The following is an 18,100-nucleotide window of genomic DNA, read 5'->3' as shown; positions in this document are numbered from 1 at the left end:
GCTGGATGAAGAATACACAGGACTCTCTGTACTGTTCTTGCAACTTCTTGGGAGTCAAAAATTATTTTAAAAACCAGAGGTTTTAAAAATGCAAATAAAAAAAAGTTAAATACTGAGATAAAAATAATCATTTTTTAAAAGAGCTCCCAAGAGGAGACGCTGCCAACCCATCCCTTACCTGAGAACTGGGAATCAGCGCCTTCCACCAGTGTCCGCCTTTCACCAAGTCGACCTCGCACAAAGGCACGGCCACCTTGCCGATGACACAGTGGCGTGAGAACTTATCAAAGTCCAGCACAGTCAGCAGCAGGGTCCTCCTCTGCGCCTCCAGGAAGGGGATCTCAAAGGTGTAGCGCTCCTCGAACACAGGCTTCTGGGTCTTGCGTTTGACCCCGGTCTGCTTGGAGTTCTTCTGGTCCGGCAGGAGGCAGATCTTGACGTAGGGGTTGGAGTGCGCCATGTCCTGGCGCGCGCCGTCGTGGGAGATGGGAGGTGGCAGGTCCCTGGCCTCGATCACGCGCACCGTCAGGTGGTTGTGCAGCAGGTCGTACTGGGTGCTGAAGTGCAGCATGCCCAGCTGGTACTTGGACAGGATCTCTGCATCCGTCAGAAAGTCCACGTCGTCGCTGTTGGAGCCGAGGGAGTACAGGCGGGGCTCGAACTTTCTGAAATAGTCATCCGGGGTATAGGTCCGTCTGAGCACCGAGGGCTGGATGGGCTCCTTCTTGGCGCTGAGAACGCCGAACTCGATGGGTTTAATATCGATGAGTGGGGAGCTGGGTCGTCTGGAATCGAGACCTACACACCCATCAGAAATAACAATGAACACCACACCAAGTACTGGACCGGACCTGGGCCGATCTGTGAGACTGACGACATTTCCCGGATCCTCACGCCTGTTCGCTCTGCTTCATGATGCTCTCTGCCAGGTGCTCTCCACTCCCGGGAATCCTCTTATTTACTCTATGCGAGGCAGCCTGGCGGTACAGCCATCCCCATCGCCATCACCACGGCAGCTAAGCGCCAGGCACTGTCCTAACTGCACTGCGTATATCCAGTTATCTAATCTTCACAAGGTATTAGCCAGTGACTGTTATCTCCACTTTACAGATGAGGAAACAGAAACTTTAAGTCGCTCACCAAAGGTCACACAACTAGTAAGAGGAGGAGCCAGGAGTCAAGCCCCACCTGTCTGGCCCCAGAGTCTGGCTCTAACCATTACCCTATACTGCCTCCACTTTCACAGAGTAGGCTCTGGGGCCAGAGTGCCTGGGTCAAATTCCAACCCGGCTAATCCCAGTGAGTGTGAATCTCTAGTAATGAGCCATGTGACTCCAGGCACATTTTACACACTCGGTTTTCCCATCTGAAACATGGAGTTCATCACAGCACCTACCTCAGGGGCTGTGGTGAAGGTTCACTGAGCAATGCACAGAGAGGGCTCAGCACAGAACACGCACGTGGTTAAGAGGCACTAAATGGTAGCTACTGCCCATCTTCAAGGATCACATTCACACCTCGTCACTTACGGGGTACCTCTCCCCGGCAAGCAGCAGAGTTCACTGCTCCCAGTTCATCATTCCAATCTCTGCTCATCCCTCTATTCTAGCAATGAGCTCATGGCATTCTTTTTTCATTTTTAAAGGACTTAATTGAGGCATGATTGACATACAAAAACCTGTCTATATTTAATATACACAACTTGATGAGTTTGGAGATAAGTTTGCACCCATGAAACCGTCACCACAACCTATACCATAAACATATCCATCACCTTCAAAAGTTTCCTCCTGCTTTCTTTCTTTCTTTAATTTTATGTGTGTGGTAAGAACATAAGAGCTACCCTCTTTTTTAAGTACCCCATACAGTACTGTTAATTTTATGCACTCTGCTGGACAGTGAATCTCTAGAACTTACTCATCTGGCATAAGTGAAACCAACACCTGCCTGGTTCCAGCTCCCCCTGGGAACCATATTCTACTCTCTGGGCTTAGGAGTTTGATTATGAGATGCCTCGTATTAATAGGATTGGTATTTGTCCTTTCATGGCATCTTGTCAATTGCCCAAAGCCTGTCTTGCTGGCTAAAATCACGAGCCTTTGCCGGTGCGTGGCTGCACTCTCTGATAAATGTGTGCTGAATGCAGTCATCTCTGTATAGAGCTGGGCACGAGATTTAGGAATCATCTAGACTAGCGCCATCCAAGAGAAAATAAATGCGAGCCAGATACAGATGTACAAGCCACAAAGGTAACTTAAAATTTTCCGGTAGCCACAAGTTTTTAAAACTACCAAGAAACAGGTGAAATCAATTTTAATATCCAATATATCCAAAATATAATCATTTCAATATGCACGCAATGTAAAAACATTTTAGTGAGACACTATAAATTCTTTTTTCACACTGGCTTCAAAACCCATTGGGTATGTAACAGGTGCGGGGCATCTCAGCTCAGCCACGTGGGTGGTGGCCGCTGTGACCAGCGCGGGGCAGGTCAGCCCTCTCATTCTACAGATGGAAAGACTGAGGCTACAGAAGCCCGACATCCCCTCCGTTTCACTATTTCAAGTCCTTGAACTTTACTTCCTTCTTCTTCCCCCCATAGTCCCGGGAAAGATCAGACATCAGTCATTTCCAGCTGAGTAGATTAGTTTCATGAATTTAAGCTTTTTCCCTGTTAAGTGAATTTCAGACATCAGCTGAATGAGACAGAGGAGACTCATTTGGGGAGTGACAGGAGGTTGGGAGTCTCTGGGCTTTCTCCTTCCCACCCAAATCATGCCATCTGGTCAAACACACAGGCTATACATGGACAAATTGAGTGGCCTGAGGGCCACATTCAACCCAGAGATACATTCTGTTTGGGTTTAAAAGTAAAGAAGTTTCATATAAAAACCCAGACTGCCAGTTTCCCTTTCCAAAGATCAGGCAATACAATCCCACATGGCAAGAGCTGAGTAGTAGCTGGCCCCGTTCAATGAGACATTAGCTTCCTAACTGGCCCCAATCCCTACCCTGCCCTAGTACAAGGCCAAGAGTCAGCTGCCATTTGTCACTGCACTAGGGTGATATTTATCTCTCTCCAACCCTCTGCACTCAGTCACTGACACAATCCATTTGGCCCCTGAAGTCACTTGAATTTGCAAGCCCTGCTACGTAACATGGTAACTAACACTTGCCTTTCGGGGTCCGAAATGATAATATGCTGACAATGTCATCAACTGAGCCAATTCAATGAAACTTGTGATCAATACTACAAAAATCAATCAAAATGATCGCTTCTCACTGAACTTGGAAGAAATCAGGTGCGATGCCCTCCTTTGTCACACTGCCATGATCTCTGTCATCTTGTCTCCTGGCCTGTCACACCACTCCACCCCCTCCCCAGAGATGACCCTGTCCTTCACGTCTTTCCCGGGGATGCTCCTGGGTGTCTGGGAATGCCAGCTTTCTCCATTTGTCCTGGGGACCCAGATAGTGGGGGTGTACTTCACGGACTCTGAGTGGCAGCTGAGCAGCAAGGCTTGCTCGAGCCAGGACCCCTGACCGTCACGGCAGAGACGCTTACTTGAAATCCTCCGGGTCAGGCTGTATGTAGACTTAGATGTGTCCGAGGACGAGCATCTCCGATCTGGGGAGTTGGTCCGTGGGGTCAGCGGGACTTCACTGGCTGTGTGGACAGAGTTCCCGTCCTTGTCACTGCTCCGGCTGGCCAACCTGTAGGAGAGAAGAGGTCTCAGTGGTCGTCAGAGAATCCCCAGGGATTGGCATCTCTGTCCCGTGGGAGACAGACCCATGACGAAACTGCTCTCAGACCCAGTTTATGCAACTTGGAATAATGCAAATTTGAAATAAACTCTCAAAAGCCGTTAACTCTCGATAACATCTTGTTGTACAAATGTGAAATGATATAAATGAGTATTTCCCAATTTAGAACAATATCCTATAACAATGTCACTCCAAGTTTCTTTGAATGGCAAGGCTATGGCTACAAAATGGTCCTGAGAATCAATGATTTAAGAGCAACATTTTGATGTGTAGAAACAACTGCGAATTAGCAGCAGCCACAACTCAGTGTGCTCCCAATAAGGATGAGAAATGCTGAAAAAATAGAAAGCACTTCGGGGGGCGGCGGTACAAGGTAGTAATTAAGAGCTAGCTCAAGGCAAGTCCCTCCCTCTCTCTGTGCCTCCATCTCCCCGTCTATAAAATGGGACTAATAATAGTACCTGCCTTACCCAGTTGCTGTGAACACTGAGTTAACAATATAAAATGCTTAGAACAGTGGTTGGTATGTTGCAGGTAAGTGTTCAATACATTTTAATTGATGTTATTATAGCAGAGGTGGCTTTAAGATCCCCCAATACTCACATAGCTACTAAGGACGCTGGGAAGGGGAAGGAGCGGGGAGACAGCTTGCAAAGTGGCCGTGAGATTGATGCTGCTGACAGCAAGCCCCTCGGCCATACCTTCAAGACTGCATCCCCCAACTTGACATTTAAACCTGAGGCGAAGCTAGTCTTGAAAAATGCAACTTTCAAATTCTATAAGGTCTGCAGATGCAGCCTGGGCATGACACGAGACTGATCTGATGTTCCTCCAAAGCTAGGGTCACAGCCAGGACGAATGGGCACGTTGCCTCCTGCTCCTGGTCTGTAAAAGGAGAACGGAGGGGCTTCCCTGGTGGCGCAGTGGTTGGGAGTCTGCCTGCCAACGCAGGGGACGCAGGTTCGTGCCCCGGTCCGGGAAGATCCCACATGCCGTGGAGCAGCTAGGCCTGTGAGCCATGGCCGCTGAGCCTGGGCGTCCGGAGCCTGTGCTCTGCAGCGGGAGAGCCCGCAACAGTGAGAGGCCCGTATACCACAAAAAAAAAAAAAAAAAAAAAAAAAAGGAGAATGGAGCAGATGGAATGCGGGGCATGGAAGGGGGCAGGCGAGGGCACAGAGATGCGATCGTACTAGATCAGTCCTTCTCTCTCTCCTGTAAATGAAGCAGCAGCACCTCCCAAGGAAGGCAGGACCACAATGTGACGCGGCCACTGGGGCCCCTCCGCCTGCATGGCCTGTTTCCCAGCTGTCATACCTCACCGAGGCCGCTGCCTCCACCTGTGAAGTCCCATCAGTCTTCAAGGATCAGCTGAAATGCCATTGCTTCCTGAAGCTTTGGTTGAGTCCTCTCAGACACGGTAGCAGCGTACGCCCAGCCCACCCCTGTCCCTTTGGCGACCATCAAGCCTCCGTGCCCTCTGTTCCTTCCGCCTGGAATGCTCTTCCTGCCCCCGTCACCTGTCTTGTTCCTCCTCATTGTTCAGATCTCAGCTGCAACAACACCTCCTCAGAGAGGCCCCACCCTGTCCCGTCACCTCCTCCCACCCCGTCACTCCTTATCCCTGCACCTTCTTTTTCCCCCTTCAGCACATAACTCTTCTTCAGTGTGGCCTGCCTGCCTATCTTCTGCGTCTAAGCCACAGCTCCACGCGGGCGGGGGCAGTATCTGCCTTACTCACCACTGCCCTCCTTGCCCTAGCACGGCACCTGGCACGTCTGGGGCGCTCTGATTTATTTTTTTCAGTGATGGGTGAATGAATACACCTTTCCAGTGGTTCTCATCTGACTTATCTTGTGTCACTCTGATCTGAGCGCACGCCTTGTCACTCCTCCCGTAACAGGGTACAGATCTTAACGGTGGGATCTGTACTTACTATGATCAAAAGTACCAGGTGCTGAGCATCTACTGTGTGCCAGGCACTGTGCTAAATGTCTGTATGAACCATCATTTCATCCTTGAATCAATCCAGGAGTTAGTCGTTATGAACCACCCCCAACCCCTTTACAGACAGGGAAATGGAGGCCCCAATCGGGCGGAGGGAGGGGTGGAGAATTGACCTGCACCACTGTGAAATGGCAGAACCCCAGTGGAATGCAGCAGTACCAGACTCTGGATCACATGCCCCACGCTACAGAGCTGGGTATCCCCTGGGAGGCCTGTAAGAGCCCTGCGCTTAGTAGGTACTCAACACATGCTTGTTGGACAAAGAAATAACCTAATTCACTCTTCAGTGAGGGTCTTCCTGGCACTGCCCCAAAAGGAGCCAGTCAGATTGTACCGTTTTTCTGACCCTCACCAGCCCAGCCCAGCCCAGCCCAAGAAAGCTGGGGGGACCCACGTGATGGAAGCATATGTGACAATTAACGGTGTGTCCCCCCAAATCACACACACAAAGGGCCAGCTCATCTGCCACATGCCACCCCACAGAGAGGCATGTTCTGTGGTTCTTGGTTCTAATGTCACAGTAGCAACAGCACTACAAGGCCTGTACACTTGACATTTCTACTCCCTGCCTGTTTGATAACATGCAGCTGCCTGCCTGGTAAATAAATCTGAGGAAAGCACAAGCACTAAATTCTCTTCCTGAAGGATTTAACCGGCCTCCCCTTTACAGATTTCGCTTAATATTTTGCATGATCTTGACAGTCAAAAATGTACTCAGTGTGCCCAGGATTCAAGGAAGACCTGGGTCATCTTAGGAAGCACAAAGGTCACGTACAGCTGCTCAGGCTGTACACTGCACTACTCTAGGTGGTCCCATTCATAATGACCACCACGTGAAGGGCACCTCCTGAAGCTGTGTGGTGTGCTGGCTCTGCTGGAAGGTTCCAGCCCACTTCTCTGCTTGTGGCATAACCAAAACAAGTGTCTTCCCTGAGGGTCCCACCCCAGAAGAAATCCCCTGCTTGTACAAAGGGTCAGCAGCCTGGGCAAAGCAAAACTATCCTCCAGCTCAGTAGCCGTGCATCTGTAACACTCTGCATCTGGGGCAAACAGATACCAGGCTGTGATTTTCAATGTCTATCAGGGGTCTGCTCTGGTTCAGAAGAAAATCCAAATTCCTTAATCTGGCATTTGAGACCCTAAACGACCTGAGCTCGCAGGCTCGTTTTCTATGATCCCCCCGATTCGTGGCGTTTGTCCACCCTGGATCCGGTCACAGCACCCAAATTGTTTATTACCCAGGTCTGCAAACTACAGGGCCAAATCCACTGCCTAATTTTGTAGAAGTGTTATTGGAGCACAGCTATGCCCATTCACTGATGAACTGTCTATGGTTGCTTTTGTACTACAAGGATAGAAGTGAGTAGCTGCAACAAAAACTAAGCCCAAGAGGCTAAAATATTTACTATCTAGCCCTTTACCGGAAAAGTTTGCCAACCCCTGTTCGACTAGCTTATTATTTCTTGTGTTTCAGGTGGAATAACCCTTTCCCTGGTTCCAGGATGGTCAGGAAACCCAGGAATGATCCCAGCACTTTTTCCTCCAAGCAAAAGTGATTGGATCAAGTGATTGGCACACGACCCGAGCCAGGGCAATGAGAGCCTTTCCCGATACATTTGTTGCTGTTAAAAATGAGGCAGAGAAAAAACAAAACTTAAGAATGAGGCCAGGGCTTCCCTGGTGGCGCAGTGGTTGAGAGTCCGCCTGCCGATGCAGGGGATGAGGGTTCGTGCCCCGGTCCAGGAGGATCCCACATGCCGCATAGCGGCTGGGCCCGTGAGCCATGGCTGCTGGGCCTGCGCGTCCGGAGCCTGTGCTCCGCAACGGGAGAGGCCACAACAGTGAGAGGCCCACATACCGCAAAAAAAAAAAAAGAATGAGGCCAAAACAGAAGAAACGTAAAGAAAGAGAGTGAGAGCACGACATGCACGCCCATGACATCATTTGAGTCCCTGGATCCAGCTATGCCTGCAGTCATTCTCCCAGGATTTTTCCATAACAAAACTCTATGCAAGACCGTCATATGGGCGTGCAGGGTGTGAATACACAAACTGAACTTATATACCTGCTGCACCTCCTATACTAGGGTTTAAATCCCCTGAGCATGGGAACAGGACTCTATCTAGCCTTGTAGGGCAACCTCAAGAGAAAAACTACCGAAGAAACAGAGATTAACTTTTCAATGGCATGACTGCCACTTTCAGGACTCAATTTCTGCCTGCAGGTTAGTCAGCTGGTCAACAGCCATTTTTTGGAATGAACAAGACAGCCCTGCCACAGCAGAGCTGGAGTTCTTCTGAGCATGGCTTTGAAAACACCAGATGGGCTGAGCCAACCTCTGTCACTGGAAAATGGGGATGATCCCTTGATTAACGAGTTGGTTTCACCAAACATCTCAACTCTGTGCACACCTGCAGGATCCAGGCTACAACCTGTGAGTAATGGGAGGTTCCTTAACATTATCTTTATCAGTTGAAAGAATCTTGATCTACACCTAATAATAATAGAGATGAATACTTACTGCTGTGCTCAGCACGTTACGTGCATATCTCATTACGCTTAACAGCGACCCTATAAAGTAAGTTCTATTACTTTTCCTACTTTACAGGTGGGGAAACCCAGAATAGGGTAAAAAGACTCACTTAACGTCTATGATTACCAACAAGGTATCAAGCAGCCTTAGGTACTTTTCCATACACTAATTCATGCAATCACCACAACCACCCTATAAGATAAATACTATTCTTTTTATCATCCCCATTTAACAGATGGGAAATCAAGGCACAGAGCGATCAAGCAACTTGTCCAAGGGAACAGAACTAGAAAAAAGTAGGAGAAACAGGATTTGAACTCACAGAGCCTGACACAGAGCCATTTGGCTATGGAAATATCTGATACTTGCTTCTAAGAAAATAAGAGGACTGAGGCACAACCCACAACTTGGAGGGAAAGATGGGGCGCCAGAGGCTTCTGGAATCTTAGCCCAAGGGTTTAGCTGAGACAGCACTGGATCCCCACTGAGGCTGCAGCTGTGGGCCCTCACACTGTCTTCCCAACTCTCTGAGCCTCCCCTCTATCATGAGAAGTGGCACCTGATGATTCCCAGGCCCTGGCCCTCTAGACTCAACCCAGACTCTCCGGCCACATTCCTCTCCCAGCCACAGAGAGGTGGACCAGACACGTGGCTGAGAAGCTTCAAAACTGCGTTCCCAAAATATCCGAGCGACTGGCAGATGGAAATGTTGTATGCGGGCGCGGGAGGAAAACGAATTGGAAATAAAACGAAAGACGCCAGAGAGAACATAAACAGCGAAGGAGGACACGATGGCGACTGGAGGTGCTTTTCTGTTTCTGTGCTTTTCCCCTGTTTCTGAAGTTCCTGCTCAAACCAGCAGAGAGGCACTTGTTTGTTCATGCTGTCCACACCAAATACTCCTTGAGCATCTAGCACGAGCCAGGCACGGGCCAGGTGCTAGGACAGTTTGTCGTACTGACTTGGATTGAAACCTTTAGAATTTGGACAGCCCCTGAAGAATATAGATGCTCACAGATCTCTTTTTCTGCTTGGAACGACACTCAACGTGATTAAACGTGCCCACACGCTTAGCGTTACACAGTTCGTATCTCAGAAGGCCCGATGTGAAACCAGCTACACTGAAGCCCCACCCCCAGCTGGTCTTACCAGCTTGCTGAACGCAGCGAGGCACAGAGCACATCCCATCAGCAGCTCAGAGGTCGATGGAAACTCAGCCTTTCCCACTTTCACACCCCAAATCCTCCTTCCCGGGCCCCAAACCCCCTCGCAGAAACGGAGAAAAGAAAGGTCTTAAGGTTGCCTTCCAGGAAGTTCGGAGCAGTTTTACTTACAGCCAGGGAGGAGTCTGGGCAGGGAAAGGTCCCAGAATTTCAACTTCATCCTCACTCGACTGGCAACAGCTGGATTCATAGCACTTCTGACAGCAGTGCTGACAAGTCCATCTGCAGAGCAGCAGATCGGAGATTCTAGAAAGAAAACCCTGAGGCCATTGGGGGAGGTGGGGAGTGAAGAGGGGTAGAGGGGAGGTGGAAAGGGTGGGGAGGAAAAAGAGGAAAAACACCCAAAATTACAAGCAGCTGATCCCTGCTGAGAACTAACGACATTCAGGAGGTCTGCCTCCGCCACTGATCACTTAGAACAAAATGTTTTCCATTTCTATTTACCAACTGCAGGCACAAAGATGTGGCAAACACCAACCCGCTCGAGCGATTAACAGTGAGCACAATATTTGCAGGTTATTTTCTTTTGCAGTTTATGTGAACGTCTTTCTTGACATGGGGATGGTTTATTCAACATCGTGAGGGCTATGCAATATGTTCTCAAAACACAATGAATATTACTTTGTCTTCTTGAAAGCAAAGCAAAAATATTTTTAAAAAATCATCTCATGACATGAGAGTAAACAGAGATAATCAATTGGCAATAAGTACGGGGTGGGAAGGAAAACTTATCTCATCAACTAGTGTCTTTTCACCGGGATCTCCCTTCCGTAGAAGGGGATCGAAACTATGCCGTTATCAACATCCGGTTGCTGTTTAATATTCAATATCCCCGCAGCCCCACATATGGCTCCAAAATGACAAGCAAGCATTTCTTGATTAGAAGCCAGACCAAACGAATCGCCGAATTAACTCACCTCGTTTAAAGGTTCCAACTGCCCTTTTAGAGATCCACGTGAAGCCAAGGGGCGCAGAGGGCGAGGGGGGTGACAGAGAGAGAGAGACAAGACCAGTTTAGCAATATTCCAGCAACCCAAAATAAAAAAAAAAAAAAAGCCCTGCTTCTTTCCACTTACCATCCTGGGAAGGGAGCTGACCTCCTAACAAGGTGTTGCTACCTTCAGGGTTGCTGGTAGCCTCCTGGCTAACCAACACCGAATAAATGGGAAACTTTAGCATTTCGATTTGATTTGCACCGTATGCTGTTATGAATCAGAGCGGGTGGATAGATAGTCATGCTATCCAATGCAGCCACACTTCAGGAGAGGAGCAAACCTTCCTATACAGAAATAGCCATGAAGCCAACCCAAAAGGACATGATTAGCTAACATGCAGGCAGGCACAGCGTGGATGTGACTTGGCTCCCCCGCCCTCCCCGAGGCCCTACCTTCCAATTCTGCTCCAATGGTGGGGAGCTTCACATGACCACCCACAAACAGAGGGAGCCAAAGAAAAGAAAGCCATAGTCTGGTCCTCGGGAAGAAGGGAGGGAGCCCCTCCCTTCTTCAGCCCCACCTCCACCCCAGTTTCTTCTCTCTGGTTCCCAAGGCACAGGCTCCCGCCACCCCCTTCCGGGAGAGAGTCTTAATGGCTTTCCAAACGGGCCAAGTAAACCAGGTAGGTTAGGAGGAGTCTCCCACAGAACTCAGAACTTTGAGTCAAGAGGGAGAAAGTTAACTGTCTTTTTCAATTCTCTTGCAAGGAGGAGAAAGTCTTAATTTGGTACCATTGTATGTGACATTTTTCTAACAGTTGCAAATCCCATCCCCGCCTTCCTTTTTAAACTGAGAGCAGACCCCAGCTCAGAGCCTTGGAGACAGCCTACCCAGCTAGAATCCAAGAATGTGGCATTATTCTCATGGTGTTTATTTTTCCTGTTGCCTTCTGTTTATATCACGTGACCCTGGTTTTCTATTATGGTAATGACATAAAGTTTCCTTTTCATACTATTTTTTAAAGTTAAAATAAAGTGCAAGTCCATTTATAGAAAAAAAATTAAGTGAATAACAGCACAGGTGGTTCGCAGCTCACGAAAAACTCAAAATCCTTGAAGTGATAAGCGATTTACTGCAGCTTGGGAAACGAAGTCTCGGGCACTAATCACACCGAGGTGGGTGAGGAGAAGGGTATGAAACTGAGTGAAGAAGCGCTAGTCCTGGCCTCACCAGTGGCCAATCATGTGACTTGGGCAAGTAGGGGTGGTGGGGGGGGGCACTCTGAGCCTCAGTTAACCTCTTCTCTTTAGTGGACGGGCTAAGCTAGGACACTATGAAAATGCTTTGTCCTGCCCAGCTGCACAATATCTGAACCCCTTCTGTGGCTTATGAGAACCAGACGGTTTGTCAAGTCCAGTTGGAACCTGCTAGGCACCGGGGACTGTCCTGGCCAATACAGCGGTGAGGTGAACAATGCAGAAAAAGCTATGCCCTCGTGGGGCTCACACGAGAAAGTGCTTTAAAATGCTTACGGTCAAGTGCAAGGATACAGTGATGCTTCTTCACAACAAGCCGGGCTCACAGGGAAGTGTTTCTTGGGTATGTAGTGATCCAAAGAGAACCATTTCTAAAACCATGAGCAGAAGCAAGGCCACCTCAGGGGCCCCAATGAGGTACAACCACGCAGCTTTCTCAAGGCCCAGGTGCAAGGTGACTGTCAGGGCAGCAAAGAGAAACCAAGGAAAATGAAGAAAGAGGAAAGGGAAGATGCTCTGAGGCTCCCGGGAATGCCAAGTCTTTGAGGCTCGGTTTCATGTGTTTGACCCAATGGAGGAGAACTGATTTGAGCCAGGAAAAAAAGGAGGAAGGAGGAGAACCCAGATATTCTAGAACAGGGGGTGCAAGCTATGGCTAGCAGACCAAATCCAGCCTGCAGCCTGTTTTTCCAGGGCCCTCCAGCTAAGAATGGTTTGTATATTTTTATTTGGTTGAAAAAGAAATTTAAAGATGAATACTTCTTGACTCATACAAAGTATATGAAATTCAGTTTCAGTGTCCACAGACTTTTATTTAGGCATAGCCATGCCCATTAATTTACTACTGTCTATGGCTGTTCAGAGCCAGAGTCAAGAGGCTGTGACACAGACCATGAAGCCCTCCAAGAAAAAAGAAGTGTTTACTATCTAGCCCTTTACAGAAAAAGTTTAACACCTTGTTCTAGGAGGAAAGTCAACATCACCGGGCCATCCTCATACCAGATGCTTAACAAATCCCCCACCGATCCCCACCAGCCCCCCTTTTAGGCCTCACCACGACCCCTAAGCACCTGTATGGCCTTGGGCAGGTCACTTAATTACTCTGTGCCTGAAGGCAGTCATTAAGACCCGGAGGAGCGTCGTTCCTTTCTCACTGCACTGTGCATTCCGAGGGGCAGGGACCTGCTGCTTTCTCAGCTGTGTCCCCACTGCCCATACATAGTAGGTGATTAGCCAAGTGTCTCTTGAGCAACTGTCGCACAGCGCCCCGCCCGACAACATCCACACAGTAGGTGAACAGTAAATGTGACCTTCATTGAACTTGAAAAGATGACCTAGGGATTCCATAAAAGAGAAGTCAATGGAGCGACTAAGGAGAGGGATGTGAAGGCTATGGCCTAGGTGGCAGAGCAGAGTTCCTGGCAGGTGGAAAAGCCTAAAGACATGACGAGGGGATGCGTGAGCTAAAGGGGCACGAGGGGACCAGCAGCAACCCCAGCTGTAGCCGAGGGGAGACGTGAGCCCGGATGCACCCTGACTGTGGGAGCCTGGAGGCTTCTCTGCCAGGCTGAGGAGCCAACCCCAGAAGCAAGCAGCTCAGCGGGTCTGACTGCATGACCTTGGCGCTGACCCGTCGCCACTTCCCCCCCATGTATTGAGAAGAAAGGTCTTTCAGTCAAGCAGCGCCCCCTCACCGCCCCGTAAAGAAGGTGCTTGTAAATCATTTCAGCCTAAGGATTCTTGTGGGGTGTCCCCAAGATGATGGTGGTCCACAACTCCCAGACCCCAATGCAATGGCCCAAAGTAATCGGCTGCCCCCCAACACCACCAGCGCGCCTCTGGTGTGTCCCCCACCGCTCAACACCCAGTGCCCGGGAAAGACGACGTCCTTGTCCCTCCTGGCCGGAACAGGCTCCCTCCGCCGGCCAATTAGCCGGAGCCGTCACCAAGGCAACGGCAGCTGGCGGGCCGGGCGGCTGGCGCGCCCCGGGCCGCCCTGCCCGCGGCCCCTCCCCTGGGGAGGGGTGCACGAGGGAGGAGGTGGGGGAAGGGAGAAGAAAAGTCCGCCCCACCCCCATTCCTTCCCCAGGAGGTGAGGGCGCGCGTGAAGAGTCCGCTTAGGGCCTTTCGTCACGGGGTGCGGAGGTCCCCAGCCTCTTCTCCTGGGGCGCACCCCCCACTGCTGCACAGGTAGCCTGCGCTCAGACACCTTTTTTCTCCAGGCAAGTTTGTGGCAGCGCAGCCGTCTGCCCTCCCTCCCGCGCGCTCACAGTCGCAGGGGGCGCGGCACCCCTCACCCACACCGCGGACCTGGCCCCCCGGCCTCAGCCCTACCTGAATGTACGCCATTTTCGCCCGCGCGCACTCACTCCGGCCCGGGCATGGCGCCGCCACGGCCACTTTGCCCTCGCCAGCCCGAGAGAGGGGAGAAAGCAAAGGGGGAAAGAAAGAAAAAGGCAGCCGGGTGGCCCCAGACGTGACTGGCGTGGCTGATGAGCGGCTCCCGCCCCTCCGTCGGCCGCCCCGTCCTTGCCTTCCCCTGCGTTCCGGCTCCCGGAGTCGGGGCCGCCTCCCAGGTTGGGAGAGCTCGGGTGCCCAGGGCCTCCGCCTCGGCCTCCCTCGCAGTCCCGCGCTTCCCCCGAGGCGCTCCCCAGGCTACATTAAGGCCGGGACGCCTGGGGAGGGAGCCCGGGGCAAACACGGAGACTGCAGCGACCCCGGCGCGGGCGGGGCCGGAGACGCTGGGGCCAGTGCGCGCCAGAGGCGGGGGAGGGGACCGCGAAGGGGAACGGGGTGGGAGGGGGCGGTGCGCGGGTCAGCCCATCCGGTCGGCACCGATGCTGGCACCTACGAAGAGCGGGGCCTCCGAGGCGGCCGTGAAGCCGAAGGGGCACGGTCCAGCCCACCTTGTAGTCTGGAGCTGGGAGAGTCCTCCCCATCCAGCCCTCTCCCAGACCAGGTTGGAAAAACTTTATTCCCGCCCCCCCCCCGACGCGCCTAGAACTGTTGCGGTGAGGAACGCAAAGGCCAAACGAATGGGAGCCTCAAGTTAAGGTGGGGCCTTGGGCTCCCCGAGGGAGATACCGCGGCCAGGGTGGCAGGGGCGCGCGGAGAGATCGGCGCGTCCCTTTACCCTAAAGCTGCCGGACTTGCGCCCTGGGCGCAACAGGTCTGGCGCGGGACGGCCCAGCAGCGCCACCCAGCGTCGCGCCCAGCGTCCTGCGTCTCTGCCCGCTCGAAGCTCCGCGCCAGCGAGCGTGCGCCCCCGGGCGTGTCCACTGCCAGCCTGCCAGCCCTCATGGCTGGGACGCTCTGGGCCTGGAGGCCTCCCCCAAACCCGTCCTCCCACCCCAAGGCCACAGAGCTGAGGCTGGGTCTCCACTGAGGGATATGAAGTGGAACACTGCCCTTCGCTGGTTCTCTTTTTAAAATGCCCAGGCATCTCCAGTTGCCAGTCACCTCCAGTTGCCTGTCACCAGTTTACCCGCTTTTTAAATCTCCCACTGCCTCTGTCTTTTCATCAGTAAAAATGGCATAAAATCTCTGACCTGCCTTTCCTCCAGGGCTGTCTTGTGGGAGTAAATGAGGAAATTAATGCGGAAGTTATAAACAAAAGGTGTAATATACATATGTGTAAATATTTTGTGTAAATATCTAGCATACATATACATTTCTAAGTATGATATACTATTTCATTTGTAGCACATGGCATGTAACACATGTTGAGCGATTATAATTCTGCAGGCACCGTGCTCAACGCTTCACAAGCATTTCATTTTGTCCTCCTCTGCCTTGCGTACTCCTATACATCTAGCAGAGTGCTTGACTCCTCTTAACTTTATGAGGGAGCTGCTGCAACTATCCCCAGTTTACAGATGGGGAAACTGAGGTGCACAGAGGCAAAGCCACTCTCCCAAGTTATGACAGCTGCCAGTTGGTCGCACTGGCATTTGAACCGACCATGGTCTGTACTCCTAACAACTTCATGGTATGTATCCACAATGTTTCTTTAACACTGATGGGAAGTGTGCTTGGTCGGGAGTGGGCTTCACAGAGGAGGGGTGCCCACTAGGATAGGTGCTCCTTGTGGGGACTTGAGGGAGGTGGAGGGGGTTTGCCAGGTGTTCCCATGAGGAATAGCTAAGTTTTTTGTTTTTTTTTGTTTTTTTGCGGTACGCGGGCCTCTCACTGTTGTGGCCTCTCCCTTTGCGGAGCACAGGCTCCGGACGCGCAGGCTCAGCGGCCATGGCTCACGGGCCCAGCCGCTCCGCGGCATGTGGGATCTTCCCGGACCGGGGCGCGAACCCGTGTCCCCTGCATTGGCAGGCGGACTCTCAACCACTGCGCCACCAGGGAAGCCCTAGCTAAGCTTTTTGAGACAGTGCCAGGCAGGGCTTGAAACCTTTTAAAACCTTTTACAGCAAATTCAATCTTTTAATTCTCTGATATGCTTGAGGTGGGCACTATTACTGTCCCACTCTTCAAATGAGAAAAAAAGGAGGCACAAAGCAGTGAAGTTGCCCAGGGGCTATGTATACAGCGTCGAGGAGCTGGAATTCAAACCTAGACCCCTTAAACGGAAATCCTTCCCTAGCCACTGCCCCACGTTGCTGCATAGTGCCGGATATTGGGGGTAGGGGGATGAAATCCTTAGGGTTAGTTTGGTACCTTAATCCCTAAAGACTTAAAACTGCCTCAGAATACCAAGCACCCCTCCTCCAATGAAGGGGGTTATTTTAAATGGGGATAATAGCACCTACCTCTGGGATTATCAACTACTTTCGTTTATGTCAAGCACCAGCATGCAATGGGCGCTTAATAAATGCTTGTTGAATGAACAAATGGATGGTGTTAATAGCTGATATGGGTACCTCCAACTCTTGAGTCATTATTATGATCGAGGGCTGATCCCTTCACGTGCATTCTTGTGTAATCCTCACCAGAGCCCTGCAAAGTGGGTACTATCATCGTCCCATATTACAGGTAAGGAAGGTGAAGATCTGAAAGGGGAAGGGAGTTGCTCAAGGTAAACAGGTGAAAAGTGGCAGAGACAGGAGAAAAATGCAGATCTGGTTAGCTGCAAAGGCCCATTTCTTTAGGGCTGCACCATCCTGCCTCCAATGAAAGAAGGAACAAGAAATCGGTCCTAAGTCGTTCATCAGGGGAATGTCACTTCAGGGTCTCCGGCTCTGCGAGCCTCTACCTGCCCAACAGGGGACCTGCGGTCCAGCTTTGAGGTGAAACCTGGACTCAGACCGAGGCTGTGCCTGTTTGGATAAGGCACCTTCACGGGTCTCGGTGGAGAGGCCCCCAGGCCAGTACACTGACAAATTCATGGAATTGCATATGACCTGTGGTGTGATAAAGGGAGGCCCAGGGGGCTGTCGGGGTACTGAGGAGGGGCCCTAACCTAGTGTGGTGAGGGTCAGAGAAGCCTTCCTGAGGGGTGACCTTAAGCTGAGTCCCAAAGAACCCAGATGAGGAGATTATTCTAGAGCCCAGTGGTACTTGACTGGGGTGGAGGAGTCCATGAATTTAGAAAGGCATAAAGTTACATCTCCATGGTCACTGACCTGGGACTTCGTCACCAGTAGAAATCACATATGTTCCTATCACATTACAGTTGTTGCTTTTATAACTTGACTCTTCATTGACACCCTTTACTGTTTGAAAATTACGGCAATTATTAGGCCTCCGCACTAGGTCTTTCTATTTAATGCATTATTGAAGAAGCACATGCATTACCATAGTTAAATTTAAATTGGTTTTAATATTTTGATAAATGTATATCAGTATGTTATAATTTCATTATAATTCCATGTATCCTGCTCTATGATTGAAAAGACATTATTCTGAGGTGGGGTCTAGAGGCTTCCACAGACTGGCAGAGGGGTCCATGGCAGAGAAAGGATTAAGAACCCCTGGAGGTCACATGTACATTAGCTTAGAGATGAGAGTGGGAACTCCAAGTAGCTCTCTAGCTGAAGTGAGGGGAGGGTGGTACCAGCTGAAATTCAACAGGTAGGAGGGACCAGGGGCCAGGTAGTCTGGCAGCCTTGTGAGTTACCCCATAGAAGAGCAGGAAGGGTCAGGCCAAGGCAGATTTCTGGTGTGTCTGTGTGTATGTGTGTGTGTGTATGTCTGTCTGTCTGTGTGTGTGTCTGTGAGCGCCGAGCAGACAAGCCTGAAGGCAGGGAGGCTGTTGCAGCAATCTGGGTAAGAAGCAGTGTGAGTCTGAACCAAGGTCATGGCCATGAATCAGTGGCCGAAACTGAATCAGCAGTGATGAGGTGGGGAGGGCAGGGGAGGCTGGAGGAGGGCAGGTTTGCTGGGGGAGGAATTGGGGTTTTGTGTTTGGATATTGAACCTCAGATGTGTATT

The 18,100-nt window shown here is 50.9% G+C and overlaps 1 protein-coding gene across 3 annotated transcripts in view; it reads right to left on the bottom strand.

Moving 5' to 3' along the window:
- The window catches only part of SYT17 (synaptotagmin 17), a gene marked incomplete at both ends in the record, with an annotated part of 113,504 nt that overhangs the window by 71,130 nt on the left and 24,274 nt on the right, over positions 1–18,100 (bottom strand). Inside the window, 5 exons of one of the 3 annotated variants that reach the window (XM_082857450.1) lie at positions 179–798; positions 3,569–3,717; positions 9,640–9,788; positions 10,446–10,463; positions 14,054–14,068. In XM_082857450.1, coding sequence (XP_082713576.1) covers positions 179–798; positions 3,569–3,717; positions 9,640–9,788; positions 10,446–10,463; positions 14,054–14,068 — 951 coding nt within the window. Of the gene's footprint in view, positions 1–178; positions 799–3,568; positions 3,718–9,639; positions 9,789–10,445; positions 10,469–10,604; positions 10,708–14,053; positions 14,069–18,100 lie in introns of those variants that run through there. The other 2 variants (XM_082857449.1, XM_082857448.1) reach the window with 2 other exon arrangements.

Source organism: Leucopleurus acutus (genome assembly GCF_964270905.1).
Source record: "Leucopleurus acutus genome assembly, chromosome: 16".
NCBI classification, from domain to species: domain Eukaryota; kingdom Metazoa; phylum Chordata; class Mammalia; order Artiodactyla; family Delphinidae; genus Leucopleurus; species Leucopleurus acutus.
This window is presented reverse-complemented; position numbering and strand designations above follow the sequence as displayed.